General features: G+C 52.3%; 1 protein-coding gene across 1 annotated transcript; it reads left to right on the forward strand.

Annotated features, from left to right (window-relative positions):
- Window positions 1-5,242: 5,242 nt before the first annotated feature.
- On the forward strand, window positions 5,243-14,364 carry VOLCADRAFT_120022 (uncharacterized protein; the record flags this gene model as incomplete). Its single annotated transcript, XM_002958618.1, has 18 exons — window positions 5,243-5,305; window positions 5,442-5,517; window positions 5,593-5,772; window positions 6,005-6,086; window positions 6,376-6,448; window positions 7,224-7,268; window positions 7,665-7,786; window positions 8,036-8,159; window positions 8,556-8,660; window positions 9,245-9,331; window positions 9,864-9,989; window positions 10,443-10,544; window positions 10,979-11,127; window positions 11,548-11,642; window positions 12,362-12,528; window positions 13,097-13,168; window positions 13,533-13,634; window positions 14,317-14,364. The coding sequence occupies 18 exons, from the start codon at window positions 5,243-5,245 to the stop codon at window positions 14,362-14,364; spliced, it is 1,818 nt and encodes a 605-aa protein (XP_002958664.1).
- Window positions 14,365-15,865: the final 1,501 nt, after the last annotated feature.

Genomic DNA, 15,865 nt, shown 5'->3' on the forward strand with positions numbered 1-15,865 from the left:
GCAGAACCCAAGCCGTGCATACTGCGCCTACATATGTATCGATGCCATGGGTGGCTTGTACTTGCTTTAGCCCATCCACTGTGCTCTCGCTTGCAACCCCTTTGTTTCAGCAGTGTGCGGCCGCTCTGCCTATTCGTTCTCGATTGTTTCGGACTTCCGCATACATATCGGAAGCTTACCCCAACGCATTTCTATAGCCTCAACATCGTAACATTTACAATTATACATATTAACAAATGACCTCTGACGCCACCTGCTGCCGCACTGCCTTCAACGTGCAGCGCCTCCACCCCCACCACGACCACCCCCACCAAGGCCACCGCCTCCATCTCCTGTGAAAGGTACGTGCCGGTCGGGAGTTCCTCTGCTTGGCCCCTCTTCACCCGCTTCGCCCGCGTCCATTATGATGCAGCAGCAGCAGCAGCAGCAGTACATAGCGTTATTTGGTACGCAGAAGACATACGTAGGCGTCTGGTGTGCATGTGTCTTTCTACGGGTGCAGCATGCTCTATGCCTTTAAAGCAAATTCGCCGAGCACACTACTACTACTACTACTACTACTGTGCAAGCAATACGTATTTCTAGCTGAGTATAATATATAGCACAAGTAGTACTTTTTAAAACCCCGCCGCCGTCCGTCAAAAATCCTTCCCTATCGGCCGATTCACTCTGCATGCATGCAGCCGTGTACGACAGCTGCCCTCTCCTCGCCGGCTACTTGGGCCCGTTCACCTCCACGGACCATATTGATGACGAGCTCTTCGTCAGCTACGTGGACCCGGCCGCGGACTGCACACGGCGGTCCAACTGTCTGGGGTTCAACTCCTACGGTTCCCTCAAATACAAGCTCGTCCCAACTACTACCGTACCGGGCGTATGCTTCTACGTCCGAGATTGTACGTATATAAAATAAAACCTTCCTTCGCTACCACGCACTCTAATTCTCTAATTGCGTACTTGCTTAGATACTTCTCGGCCATTCACGCATTTACCTGCCTACCTAATCCCTTGGAGTGGAACCAGCTGCAGCATTGCGCCCGCCGCCGGTACATTTTTAAGCTTGGTTACACTAATGCGCATATGCCCATTTACAGGGGCGTCACTTGCCGTGTAATGACAGGTCGAGGTATCGTGCAGGCACCAAGAGAATGTTTGACCTGATCTTGCCCCTTGCCCAGCAGTTTTCTTCACCCGTTCCCTGCGTGAACGCTAATATATCTATCACCCCGCTGCTGTTACTTCCGTCCCCATATGATTTGCATCGGTCATGTATAGGACATATATGTATGCTTTCTTTTCGCTTGGATAAATGCAGACACGTTCTTCAGCTCCGCTGTCTGCGGTGCCATGATTGAGGCGTACGGCATTGTTCCGGGTTCCACTTGGGGGGACTTATCGCCCTCACCGGGACATAAGGCTATCTACACGGCCGCCAACTGCGACGTCAAGGCATGTACGTACTTCCAGGCTACGTACGGCACCAACAGCTCTTCCGCCTGGGGAAGTCTGTCTACCGCGTTCCAGAGCAGTTGGCTCAGATACGGATGCAACACGGTCGTACAAAGTGAGCAGGAACGATTGAACAGTTACGCCATGCAGTGGTTGTGTGGCATCATGTACATGGCCACATCCATCCGCTGCCGGAAAGAAGTTTGCTACAACGGAGGGAGGCAGAATCACAACGCGGCGGGGTATCTTTCCGCTAGGAAGATGGGATGCAATATCTGTTTGTGTGTAGTAATACATCACGAAAAGGCATGCTAACTATTTTGCCACCATTCCTGGTTGTCAGAATGGCGTCGTCTTGCAAGCAAACACTGTATACTTGCCTGCACGATATTGTACTCTCACTTGTTGTTAAATTGTGATCTTGCATGCCTGTCCACCAACCTACGCTCTACAGGATGTCCCTTCATCGCCGGCTATGTGGCAACTCCCGATGTGGACCACGCGGGGGATGACCTTGCCAACGCCGGCTCTGTCGCGGCGGCGGCCACTCAGTGCAACTCCAACCCAGCCTGCCTGGCCTTCAATACCGCTGGCGTGACCAAGGCCAAAGTCTTCCCCGTGGCCGCCTCAACGGGATCTTGCCTGTATACCAAGGTGGCGATTTCTGACTGAATGAGAGTAAAGATGTGGCCCAACTCTTTATAGTGATTGCAAGCCATCTGATAGTTGCTAAATGGCTACGGGAGATGATCATGAGCGAGTGTGTGCAATCGCCTTGCCTACATACTGCTGGCTTTTGTAGGATTAGTGTACGTCTTTATTCATCGGAGATGTGATTCATTATGCATGCTGTATATTGTTGGCAAATGCTACTGAATATTGGATAATGCCTATTGCTGGCTTGAGCAACCCTGAAGATTTGCCCAGCTGTAGCTGTAGCTGTAGCTGCAGCCCAGCAAGCATGCATGCATGCTTGCCGGTGGTGCTGAACCTGAGCGATCCACTGACAAGTTGGCTATGGTGACTGAATGAGGGTGCCCCGAAATACCGGGGAAGGCAGGGTCTGCCGGGTAGCGGCCACGGGTGGAGATAGGACCCCTCTGTCGTCCCCCCCCCCATCATGCACCAGCTAACTGCAACCCATGCAGTACCTGACCCAATACTAATAGAGTCAATCAACGGAGTATGCTGCAGGCATATTGGTACCGCAGCTGCAGCTGCTGTACACACGTGCAGGCGACAGCTCAGGATCCATGCTTGGCAAGAATGAATTTCAAATTCATGGACATGCCCAGCCACGTTCTGGCCATGGCAACTAACCACACACCGCCAGCCATGCCATCCGAACATGTGCGCCATTATATCTTTGTTCCCGTTCATGCTTATTGATAATATGCTCATTAGAATTGTATGTGGTAATCTACGGCCATGCAAGTTACGGAGGCAACAAGCGGCGTGTGTCCATGCGTCCAGGCTTTAGAGCGCATCTTATGTTGGCTTTCCTGACAGTGACACATGTAGCAGGTTCTCAGCAGCTACCTGCATGCCTGGACAGCAAAAGAAGTTTGTGATTATCTATCGGGGGAGCCGGAGCACAACTTGATAACTTCATACCGTATGTATGTCAGGCGTACGTAATTCATGTAATGTGTAGAGGTTGCACGCACATGTGTTTGTGTATGCATGCATGCAACACATTCTTGCATTCTGATTCTTGAATCAGTTCCTTCCTTCATCCATGGTACACTGCTATCGTCATTTCCTTGCTGTGTCGTCTATTATTGAATTTATCACCACTGAAGGGAAGTGTGTTATTTGCAAATGGCATATCAAATGTATGTGGCTATTCATCATGTGTGCACACGCGGCTTTCTCTTTGAGCCGACATACATACACGGTATCCGTGAGAGAGAGACACACACACAACACGTGTGTAATTGCGTAAGACGACAGGAGCATGGCGGAAGCACGTCTGTGATTTTTTGATTGTCAATAGATCCTATCCTGGTGTAATAGATGGATAGGGACCGCCCATCCTACGTACTATGCAAGGGTGCAATCTGTAGACGACCAAAAACTTTACGGGTAGACGCAGGCAGCAGCAGTGGGTAGCTAGCGATGAGGAGCGAATTGATTGTTCATTACTGCGAATTTAGCCGGCGGTGCAGTACCAGCAGCCATGCATGCGTGTTTGACGAGGCACGTACTTTATCCGACGCTCATTCAGATTCCATCGTAGCATTACCCGAATGATTCATCCATTACTATTCATCATTTCCACAAATGAACGTGGAAGAAGCAAGAATCGTTTGGGTGATTTACATGCATCGGCGCCACACCAGCTCGGCCTGCAGCTGGCCATACGTGACATTACCTCCTGACTTACTACAGATCTCTTTAGTGCGCCCCAGCCTGTTGCTTGTGTATTTGGCGAGAAACGCGTGGGTGGTGTCTGGCAATCAATCAAGCTAGTCGTTAACGTGTATATACCTGCTGTCGCTCGTCCGCATGCATGGTATATAGTGTCAGTACTCATCGGCATGTTAGGCGTGCGTGCCGGCTCGATATATAACTACGATACGAAGGCACACCAATAATCTATCTACTTGCGTATCTTCATATGTTTGTGAGAGCTTTTGCCGCATAGATTCCGAAACGTCGTGATCGGAATGGAAAAAATATATTAATAATGAATTGCTTGGAATTGTCCATGGTCATATGTCTGGGATGACCACTGTTGCTGCTGTAATAACTACGTACGTCACTGTCAAAGGAAGCAAGCTGCTGAATCCCCCATGCAGTCCCCCAGCGTACACAGCCGCCGCGCCACCACTGTAGTAGGTATGATAGCGTAAAAATAGGTGGATGTCTATATTTAGCTTCACCAGTGGCCATTAGCCTGGCAGTGTAACACAGCAAAGGCGTAACCCGGGATGCTCAGTTTGGCATTTTGCGTCGTTACAGGCAGTCACCGCCTTCCCCATTGTTTCGGCGTCGGCTTGCACAATTGAGTGCCTGTCACAGCCAGACCGACTAATTTCAGGCCTAATATATCTATTATACCTTTTCTTGAGTAGTTGCCGAACCGCTTAGGGGTCATCCAGACGGAGGGGTACCTGCAGGCAGGAAAGCTGTGCTTTGCTTCCGTGGGAGGGGGCGAGCCTGGTTACCGAGCGACTCTTTGTATAGAGACCATAAAGGAATTACCGACGCGGTTGTGTACCCTATAGAGCCATGCCCGTGTACCTAGCTAGGTACACGGGTAGGGCAGCAATGCTGGCTTTTAGCGGGCTCACCCAGGTTGGGTATCAGCAGCCACTTTGCCAGGTGTCTTCCCTAGAGACCGACATTCGCCCGCATATGCATGCCCGCATGTTTCTGTGATCTGTGGACAGTACGTAGTGGAGTACAGTGAGTATTAGAACCCTTCTGCAGTGCCACGCCGGTGCTGATGGATAGCTAGGTGCCGGCTAGGTACCGGATGCAGCGCAGGCCCAGCCCGGATGACCATTTCTACGGATCGGTTACGTACGACTGGTCCTGAGCAACCCTCAAGTGTGCGCGCACCGTGCTGTACATATACGTGTCGTCGCTGCTGCAGTTGTCACCCACTCATTGATTCGGTTCCATCAGCAGTTTGATGATATTCGTCCCTGGTAAACTGCACCAGTCATGGATGTGCAGCAGTGGCCGGAGCCAGGATATTTAGGCCAGGGCAACGTTAGAAATCATTACCTGGAATTAGCACAATAAACCTCAGCAAACATTTTGTATGAAACAGTATGAATTAAGTATGAAAGTGTATGAATACAGTAAACCGCTGTACGGCTTGTTGTTGTACACGAGAACATTTGCGGTGCGTACAGTCTTAGAGAACTTGTTTTACCTTTGCGCACATACAGCTAGGTAGAAACTTTCCTAGACGTAAATTTGCCCAGTTTGGCAATCCTGCTCTTTGGCCCTGCGACGAAGTGCAATATTCTGTCGCGAAGTATTGGAAGCAGATGGCCGAATCATTGTCTACACGCCGCACGCCGGTGACTATGCTAAGCGGCTTCTTAGGTGCAGGTGGGAGGTTTTCAGGATTTCCTTTCATCATATTGCAGAATTATGCTGTTGTAACCTCTACGTAACTGTCTATAGGTAAGACTACCTTACTGCGCTACGTCCTGGAGAACTCTCCTGAGAAGATCGCATGCATCGTAAACGACGTCGCGTCGGTGAACATCGATGCAAAACTTGTCCGCAATGACAAAAATCGCGGCTCAAGCAACACTACAGCCGATCTGACCGATACAATCGAGCTGGCGAACGGATGCGCGTGTAAGTACACGGCCGTCATTAGGACTTGAACTGGGCGTAAGGCGGGAAGGACCACACCCCAATGCATATTGGACGACAGCTGTGCCAAGTACCCAGTAGGCCATAGGTCTTTTGCCCTGCACTACGCGTCTTTCATGCATGTCCTTCTGTTGGGTACACATCTGTGGGCCGGGCCATCACATCGGAGGTCACACAGCCTTCACGCCACTTCTCTGTATTTTCTCGTTCCCAGGCTGCAATATCCAAGATGAGCTGTTTGCGTCCTTTGAGCAAGTTCTAGCTCTGGCGGATAAGAGAGGAGAACCTTATGCCCGGTAAGGCTGCCGCATCGAACATCCCTGGTCAGTCAAGCATTAACCGGTACCCCCTTGAGACATTACCAGCTCTACTAAGAGCCCCGTCACTTGTTGATGGCAGTAAAAGACCAGAATGGTCGAAATATGATAAGGTTGCCTGCTTACCTCGAATAGACTGCTTGTCATCTTTCTGGGTCTACGTTGTCTTGGGGTACTTTGACGCATGCATGGGCAGGAAGTAATACAGGTTCCTGCGCTGTCTGAAACGCACTGGGATTCAAATCGTGCTCGGCCCTTGCTCCTTCAGGATTGTTCTGGAAAACAGCGGAGTTGCGGAGCCGCAAAACATCCGTGATAAGTTCAATGAGGCGGAGTCCGCGGTAAGGTGGAGTCTTGCTGCGGTTTTCTCCTTAAGGCCTTCCTTGGGGGCGCCGGGCGGGTTGCGTTCGGGTGATGCGCGCGTGTGTGTGTATTTCACCGCTCGGTTGGGTTTACCAGAAAGGTGTAACAAGTGCCCATACACGAGCCAGCAGAGGCCCAAGAGCTTCCTAAGAGCCACAAGTTAGATCACAAGTTAGATCAAGGGACATAGTACAACACATAAGGGTGGTAATAATAAGTTGTTTGTTGCTTGGCTGCGGCCCGTTGGGCGAAGGTTGAGGGAATCACAAGGGACCTGAAGACAGACATGAGAACGAATCGAGCTGGAACACACAAACAGGAACCCGGGGACCCGACCGACCCAGATGGCTAAGGTAAAACTAAGAACTCAAAACGCGTGCCGAGCGAGACAACCAAGGAGGATACCCAAGCAGGCATTAGGGAAAACGGCGGCCTGCATGCGGCAGCTGCATCAAGGAGTAGGAGCTGTCGTTACGGTAGCCCGTGGGAATCCTGTGATCTAAACCGTGAGATATGCCTTCCCGGCTGCAGCTGCAGTGTACCTATCCTGGCATCATCACACTTTTTGAAAACAGCTGATTAGGTTTGGGATCCGTGTTCCTGTCCTTTTCCTTCTTCCTGTCGTGTCGTGCCGGGTCGGGTCGGCCAGCAAGGAGTTGCGATTTTCACTTTTTGAATTGTTTTTTGCTTCTTTTTCAGGCTCTCTCTCTCCCAACCCTGACCCTAACTGTCTTACCCTTACCCCTACCTCAGGGTCACCCACTGATGGACCGCGTAGAGCTGGACACCCTAGTCACGGTGAGAGCCGTTTCGGGGTGTGGTGGACACGGACGCCATATTTCCGGTTCGTGTTGGGCTTCAGAAGCTTCTGGAAGGACATTGCCCGCTTGTGCTCTTGGGTCCTCTGTGGACGGCCGAACACATGATGCATGATGCCTTGTCAACACCAACGCCAACCTGTACGAACCTGTACTTTCTTGCTGACGTCGGCAGTGCGATGCAGTGCGGGGCTCCTCGACCGCAGAGAGCACAGCGGTGCCGTTCGCCGTTCACTTCCTTTCCTTACTGGTCCTGCCTTTCCTCACTGGTCCCCACTTTTACGCACATACATGACCACCTACCTATTTCCATACGCACATGCACACGATTTTACCACTTAACCTACAAACTTATGTACCCGCACACGTATGCCAGGTTGTGGACTGCGGCTCCTTCCTGAAGGACTGGTCGACTCGTGCATGTTTGGCTCAGCGACCCGACCTGGGAGAGGGGGGTGGACTGAGACCGGTGGTGGACCTGCTGGTGGAGCAAATCGAGTGAGTTGGGACCGGATGGAGGGCAATCAATACCGGATATGTTAACAATCTGCCAAAGATTGATTATTAATATGTAGAGGGAGCCAAATTAGGGAAGGCGGAGGGGAGGTAAGCACTAGGCGGGTAGGAATATAATCTATTGCGGGGTGCAAGAGTCAAGGAAAGAGCTGCGGCTTTATCGGTTTATTTATGCTCTGAAGATGTGTACATGTCCATGTTTCCAACGCAACGCCACTTCCCGCAACGCAGATGCGCGGACTTTGTGGTCCTCAACAAGACGGATATGCTGAATGACGCTCAGCGGGAGGAGCTCACGGCCATTGTGGCCTCTCTCAATCCCCTGGCAACCGTCATTCCCTGCACACAGGGCAAGGTAATCAGAGAAGCGGAGGAGGGTGATATTATCGGTAGCAGAAGATAGATAGGCGATAGGTAGGCTAGGTAGAAGGTAGAATGGATAGGTAAACTTGCGAATGCCAGCCGGGGGAACGAGTCAAGTGATAGCTGAGAGGACATGTGGCGGATAAGGAAGGACGAGTGGAATCTGTTGAGGTTTGGGCGGAGTGCGTGTGGCTACCTATAGGCCGCTGCTGCTGCTGCTGCTGCTACATGATCCTGCCACTTGTCGTGAATCTGTTGCTCAAAGTCATCGCTGCGGCTGTGCAGCCCAGGAATAAGAACAACTACAGTGGCTGCTGCTGCTGTTTCTCCCGCTGCTGCTGACGTTTTTTCCCGCACTGCTGCTGCTACTGCTATGATCATGCCCCAGGTGCCTATCGAGCGCGTGTTTGGTCGCGACGTGCACAGCGTGGTGGCCAAGCTCAACATTGAGGGGCAGCACCGGGGTGCAGTGGCCGCAGCAAAGAGCCGAATGGTAGGCACTGCGCGTGTAATTTTGCCCGTTACGCGTTTTGGTGTTCCCAGCGGAGATGTCAGCGGCAGGCCCTGCGGCCCGGCTGAAAATGAGAGCCCTGCAGCCAGTCCGAGGGCGGCTCGTTGCTTTCGAAACAGCGTTTCAGGCGCCTGACTCGGTGCTGGCACAGCTAGCAAGACGGGACTCCGCACCCTTGATGCGGTGTCTTCGGTCTTGGGTGCGCGTTGGGCAACCAGCGTGTCTTATTAAAACCCCAAAGCATCGCAGCCTGCCAGTCATTTGCATGGCTTCTTCATTACTTTGTGCTTACACTTCAAAAGACTTTGCGGTGTTGCTTTACCATTTCATGGCAGCTCTTTCTCCGCCATGCAGACGCTTATGTTCGTGTGTGGTCTAGGCTAGAGCACATCTTAGCTGTGCATTGCGGCACACGTGGTGTTGGTTGTCGTACCATTGGGACGGGGTCCTTGGCATCCTTGAGCCTGCCGTCGCGCAGCAACTCGTTCATGTCGATCTATGCACTGCCGCCGCTGCGGGCCGGTGCGCTTTTAACACTTGGGGGTTGTTAACCCACCATCACGCAGGCGCTCGAGGAGGCAGAGATGAAGCGGGATCAGGAGAAGCATGAACACGACCACAAGCACAGCCACGGCAAGGAGGACGACTGCGAGGTGGGTCTGTGGTGTGTAAATCAGGTGTGAGGATCAGGGAATGGGCGATGGGGAATCCGGAGGGTGTCGGCAGATCCCGCCTTGTGTGTGAATGTATGTGTGAATGTATGTATGTGTGTTTCCAACTATCTGCACACTCGATTGAATGTGTTAGTTACCCTGGAGTTTGGTGTTTGTGGGTCGCCGAACGGCAAAAAAACGCTGCGTTACAGACAAATGCTTGGTTAACCGTTACCGTATGTGCATGTGTGATTAGTGAGACTTCCTACCCATCCCGTTGCGCTCCCTAGCGCGCTTAGCGGAGCTCATGCACACGGCCATGCACACCATCTTATTGGCCTTGTGGATAAATTTGACATATTCGTTCATTCATTTGGAAGAGCCTTGGTTTGGGGGCGAGTTTGTGGAAAATGTGTTTCCCACCGCGGGGTTGACACACATCATGAAGAGCTGAGCACGTGCTGCATCCCTGCACGCCCACTTGCCTGTATACTGTACTGCATTCATGCCTGCCTACTTGTTTGCCTCGCAGGCTTGCAAGCACGGCCACAAGCACGAGCACAAACACGAGCACAAACACGAGCACAAGCATGAGCACAAGCACGAGCACAAGCATGAGCACAAACACGCCGAGGGCGAGAAGGTGGAGGACTGTAAGGTAAGCGCCGGTGTGCTAGGTGACGGTGCATTGCAGATGGGCTAATTTGGGGTCTGCAGATTTCCTCTAAAAGTGACGCCCTTCTGTGGCATCATGAAAAACACAAATAAGAGATGTGGTTCGGTCAGTCAGGTGAATTCTTCGGCTTGCTGTGCCTCACTTGTCTCTCCTCTTGTATTGGTGTGGCCTGGGCATAAGGCCCTGGTGGTTGCCCTGGCGTGCCTTTCCTCCAGGGTGGGTCCGCGGCGGGAACGGATCTAGGGACGCCTATTCTCAAGCCTCTCAGTTCCCGTTTTGACGTTTGATCCTGCCGATCTTGGGCATGCCGTGTACGCCTCCTGTTGATGCTCATGCTGCTGCGCTCATTGCTCATATGCTCTGCTGTTGCTGCGGGTGTTCTTGGTCTTGCGATCCTGTTGCTGTTTTGTTGCTCCCTGATGGTTCGCTCACCAGGCTTGCGAGGAGGAGAAGGCGGAGGGCCACAAGCACCACCATCATCATAAGCAGCACAAGCACAACCATGAGGAGGACGGGGAGCGCCATGACAACTGCGAGGTGGGAGGAGTGGTGGGGGCTGGGGCGGGATATGTGGTTTGTGCTGGCAGTGTTTGTGCTTTGGTTGGTCGAGCGAAGTGGGGTAAATTCTGAAGAGGAGTTCTTGCTGGGAATTTAGCTTGGTAGGGCCTCACCTTCTTGCCTCTGGGTCACTAGTGTGTGAGATGTTGAGCTTGCAGTGGGGTCATCATGATCACCTGCCTGGTCACGTTAAGCCACGTTGTTGAAATGATGGCCATGCCGGCTAAGAGAAGCTTGTGAACAAAGGCCCGAAAAGGTCTCTCACGTTTAATTATGGATGAGTGCTGCGTAAGTTTTCCTTGTTGCCTCATTGTACTGCCGTACTGATTGCATCATCGATTGTTTCCACGCCGATTGCTTCCACTTTAACGATGGTGGGGTGGTTTCTGGCGGGTCCATTACCGCTCCTACAGGCGTGTGAGGAAACGGAGGGAGACGATCACAAGCACCATCACCACCACCATCACCATCACCACCACGAGCGCGGGGAGACACGGGCCGCCACTCGCTTTGGCATCCGCAACTTTGTATACTCCCGCCGGCGTCCCTTCCACCCGCAGAGGTAAGAAAAAACGTTGTCCACAGGAGGTCAAGCAAACTGGGTCTTGGCATCACGACATGGCATCGCGACGTTGCAGACTTTTGCTGTCTTTGCCGTTTTGCCAGCGTTTACGCTACCCGGGCTATACCGGTTTCGTGTGCTATGTATGACAACGATGTACGACAACTATGTACGGAGACAACTGTCGTAATTCCAGCTGCGGCCATAGGGGTGTGTGTATATATGTTGTCTTCCAGGGAAGTTTATCCTCAAAGCAAAGATCTGCACACCACACTTGTCACTGATTTCCGGACTTCTATGTTTGCCAACGCTAATAAGGGGCTCTGCGTGCTTAATGTCGCCCTGTAGTATGCCACCCAACCTTCCGGATTTGTCCCACCCAAACCTCCGGCCTTCCAATCTCCGCACCTGTACCCATAGGCTGAAGGAGATGGTTCTCAAGTGGCTACCCGTGACAGTGAACCAGGCCATTGACGGGGAGGCGCCCGAGGAGGGGGATAGCCCCATCAAGACGGGTGCGTGGACAACCGCACGCGGACGTGCTTGTGTGTAGTGTGTGTGTGTGTGCTTGAAGGAATGTAATAAGGAGTGCAATCGCTCAACAATTGCATATGCAGCTTAGGCGGTAAGGCAAAGAAGACACTTGCGCACACCGTTTTGCTTCGGTTAGACATGCATGACTTTTAGTTAATTGGATAGTGCTGGCTTTGGATGAATACAGGTTAGGCAATAATTGAGGCACGAAGAAAAAGGGCAATCTGGGAATGGGGGAGGGGAAAACGTTTGCTAGTGTGGTGTACATGGCCGCATGGCGCAGCTGGGAGTGTGTTTAGGTTGGAAAAGAAAGGCTTGGCGCGCGTTCATTCCCGCATTTTCCGTGTCTCAATACGTTGCTGTGCTAGTTGTCCAGGTTTGTGTTTCATGCAGTGGTCCATCATTCCAGGATGCAGCACTTCCACCCCTTCTCGGACGTCGGCAGTTGATCCTTTGTTTTAAGCAGAGTTAATTCCAATGGCCCAGTCCTTTTCATTCGGCCCTCCGACTGGCGCAGCTCGCCAGCAGCAGCTCAGAACTGCCCATGTTTTACCTTTCCACGACATTCTTTGCTAAGCATATCCGACAGCCTATTCCTTTCCAAATTTTCACTTCTTCGTGCGAGGTACGCGTCCGGCCCTTTTTTGCTTTTAAAATTGTAATCACTGTGCTCGTCTTTCCTTCTTCCATCTTTGCGCAGTGATGCGCTCCAAGGGCTTCATGTGGCTGTCCTCCAGCCACACCACCGCCTACTACTGGAGCCACGCGGGACAGCACTTTGAGATTCGTGACGAGGGCGACTGGTGGGCGGCGGTGCCGTCGGAAGACTGGCCCGCGGATGCGGCGCAGAAGGACATCATCCTCAACGTAGGTGTTAGTGGGGGGCAAGAGATGGAGCGGATACGCATGGAGAGCCGTTTAATCCCCATCTTTTTCAATCTGTGTTTGACGAGGCCTCCTCCTTCCTCCTCCCCTCTGTGCCCGTGTGCCCCCGAGTGATTTGCCTAACACGCGTCGACAGCAGTTGTGTCATCAGTCCCTTACAGGAGTTTCTACCTGTGCAATCCCATCCTTTGCGACTCGTGTGCACTTCTCTCTGTCCCTCCGTTCCTTTAACGTCAAATCAGCGCGAGTGGATGGGTCGTTTCGGGCTTGTTTAGAGAGTCTGCATTGTTTGGCTTACGCTTTCCTAGGGTACCTCAAAACCTGACTCCTTGCTATTTGTATTAATGACTCCCGCAACGTAGCAAGCATCATCAACATTCCGTTCTCTCGAATATGAATCTCGAAATTCCTTCACCGTTTTGTTTCAGCATTGCACGGCCCACACTCTGCCTTCCCATTTTCGATTGGGGTTTCCTTTCCTTTCCCGTTTACTTATCCTACCGGCTTGCTAAATGTTCCATTTTTTGTTTTCCTTGCTTTTATTTGCAAGGACTTCGACGACGCAACCGACATGGGAGATCGCCGGCAGGAGATCGTGTTCATTGGAGTCAACATGGACGAGGTAGGTCGTGGGGCGGATGTGGGTTGCGGGGTTTGCTGAGGCGCTTTGTTGGGTCCTCCACTGGCCTCAATTTTGGTGCTGCTGCTGTCTCTCTTTCCCCTCTTACTAAGTGCAGGCCACATGCATCTTTCATACTGTGTGCGCGCCACCGGACAAACCCGTTTGTCTCCTTCTGGGTCCTACCTGTACTTAATTCCTTTCTAGAGATATTTCTCCCTCTTCCTGCTCCTTTCTGGATGTTTCGTCCTCAACCACGGACAGAGCTCTCCTGTCCTTCCCGGTCACTTCTGATGTCCATGTCGGTCTCCATTCTCCGTCCCCTCGCTTGTCTGGTCCTCAACTTCCGACCTTAAAATCTCTTCAGGCTAAGATCAGCGCCCAGCTGGACGGTGCGCTGTTGACAGACGAGGAGGTGGCCAAGTACAAGGAGCGCTGGGCTGCTCAGGCCGACCCACCTCACATCGAGGTGACCACAATACAGGGAACACAGGAGGGGCCGCTGCTAGTGTGGGCGTGAGGTGAACGGAGGCATGCGTGTAGTGGCCTATGGAGAGGCGGAAAGCGAGGAAAACTCGAGCTGAAATGGCCGGAGCAATGGGTTTGTGAAGTCCTTGGATGGGCATGAAGAGCGGCCGCCACGCAGAAGCAGGAAGATAGGCCGCTGTGCAGCTAAGCAGACCCGAGGGTGGCCATCTGCCGTTGTCAGAGACAAAGTTTGATTGAGACAGTTTGATCGATGGCCTCTGACTCGCTCGTGTATAGCTGTGCAGTAATTTGCCTGAGGCACAGCTGCCATGCACGACTACATAGTCATTGTCGGAGCGGGCCGAGTCACTCTCCCGTTGATATTACTTTCCCCAGCCTCAGCAGTAGGCTCCGGAGCGCCTTGCGCGATTGCTGGGTTGTTTTATTACTTGCTGAATGCTGTGATTGAGCTGCAATGGCGTTTCAAGCTCTGTATCCTCCATGCTCCTCGTCTTCGTGAACCCGCAGCCTGCATGAACCCTTCCTCACAAGTTTTACTGTGGGCACATCTCTTGACTCGCTGCATTGCTTCCATGAGAGAGGATAAACATCTGACCGGGTACAGCCCGTTTCGCTGACGGCATCCCTTTCGCCCCGCTCGCTTCATGTGCTGACGCTTACAGGTGGAAGCCCGCCGAGCTGCCAAGCGCGCCAAGGCGGCGGAGGTTTGAGAGCTCTTCCTGCCAAGCAGCTGCGCAGCAATGGACTTAAGTAGTCTCAGCACATCATGAGATGGCGGGCATCGCGACATCTTCTGCTTGTTCGACCTCTTTTCGTTGTACATCCTTGGGAGGGGCTCGACTGCCCAAGTCGTCATCAGCTGGTTTGCACGTTATTGAGGCTTTCCGCATCCTCTCGTCTGTTCCTGTTTTAGACTGTGAAAGGGATGGGAGGAAGGGGTTTATACATCGGTCACGCATGACACCAATATACTCGTTTTATGGGGCTTTGAGGGTGGGTGATATTCGATTTGCGAAGTGAGGATCGTTGCTCTGGCGACAATTGGGATTTAGTGGGGGAGGGGGGCCCTAGCGAGATTTGAGTGCTGGCTGCTGGAAGGCTGTAGAAACCGGATGTGCAGTGTTGCGGTGTGGTGTAGGCATGCGCTCCCAACTGTTTTAAGTTTAACCAGCTTTTTAGGGGACACAGGTGGGTAAGGCTGGCTTTGTAGGCGGGGCGGACGCTTGTGCGTGGTTACTAGCTATTGCTTCTCCGACTGCTGCTGGATGCACGCGAGGCTTGTTCTTGCCCGTGATGGTTAGGTACGATGGGGATGTGTGTATCGACTGGGCATTGATCCTCCGGGTGTCAAGGCTTCTATGGGATCACTGAAGGAAGGATGGTTAATAGGGAAGGCTGCTCTGCGCAATTTGCAGTTTGGCCGTGTTGCTTTGCTGCATGACCGTCGGTATAGTTTCTGAAAGGCGGTGAGCTGTTTGCGTGACAATTATGACGGTCATGGTGGTCTGTGCAGATGTGGAAGAGGCGTCACTTGAGGAGTCGCTCTGGATGCCGGGATTGTGGAAAGGTCCGTGCGCGACCTGGAAGTAGATTGCTTTGGGAAGGGGACAAGGGGTATGGAGGTGGACTGCGGTTGCAACATGTACGACAGGTGGCTGGTCGGCCTTGTGTCGAAATCAGATCCGCACACTTGATAGACCTTGGGAGGCCTGGAGGGTTTTCACGTGACGGATACTCAATGGATTTATAAGTTTGCCTGGTGGCGTGCCATGTTGCTTACGTGCGGTACCAGCATACAGTATTGTTATATAGAGGGGGCTCGCTAGGGGGCACAATGACACCCGGGGCTCAATCTGGCTCGCCTCGTGGCTGTACGATAATTGTAACGACGCATGATGCGTTATTTTGTTACACTACGGCTCGAGACGCATCTATGAGTATGAGCATCCATTTGAAAGGATTTGTAGCGCGTCGACCATTGCGACAGAGCCTTGATTTGAGAGGAGTGCGCATATTGAGGCAATGACAAAGTGCAGCATTCGTGGGGTATTGCAAGCGCTAGTGCGTGACTCTGCATAACCGCGTCGCAAGGGATGGACCAGAATGCCAGAGGGTGCTGAGCCAGGAATGTTAACATCGGCCATAATCTTCAAATCTCCACGGAGAGTGCGTCCTGGAAACGACGGCTCAGCCAAAATAGGTATAGGCTGA

This window comes from Volvox carteri (assembly GCF_000143455.1).
Source record: "Volvox carteri f. nagariensis unplaced genomic scaffold VOLCAscaffold_100, whole genome shotgun sequence".
Taxonomy (NCBI): Eukaryota; Viridiplantae; Chlorophyta; class Chlorophyceae; order Chlamydomonadales; family Volvocaceae; genus Volvox; species Volvox carteri.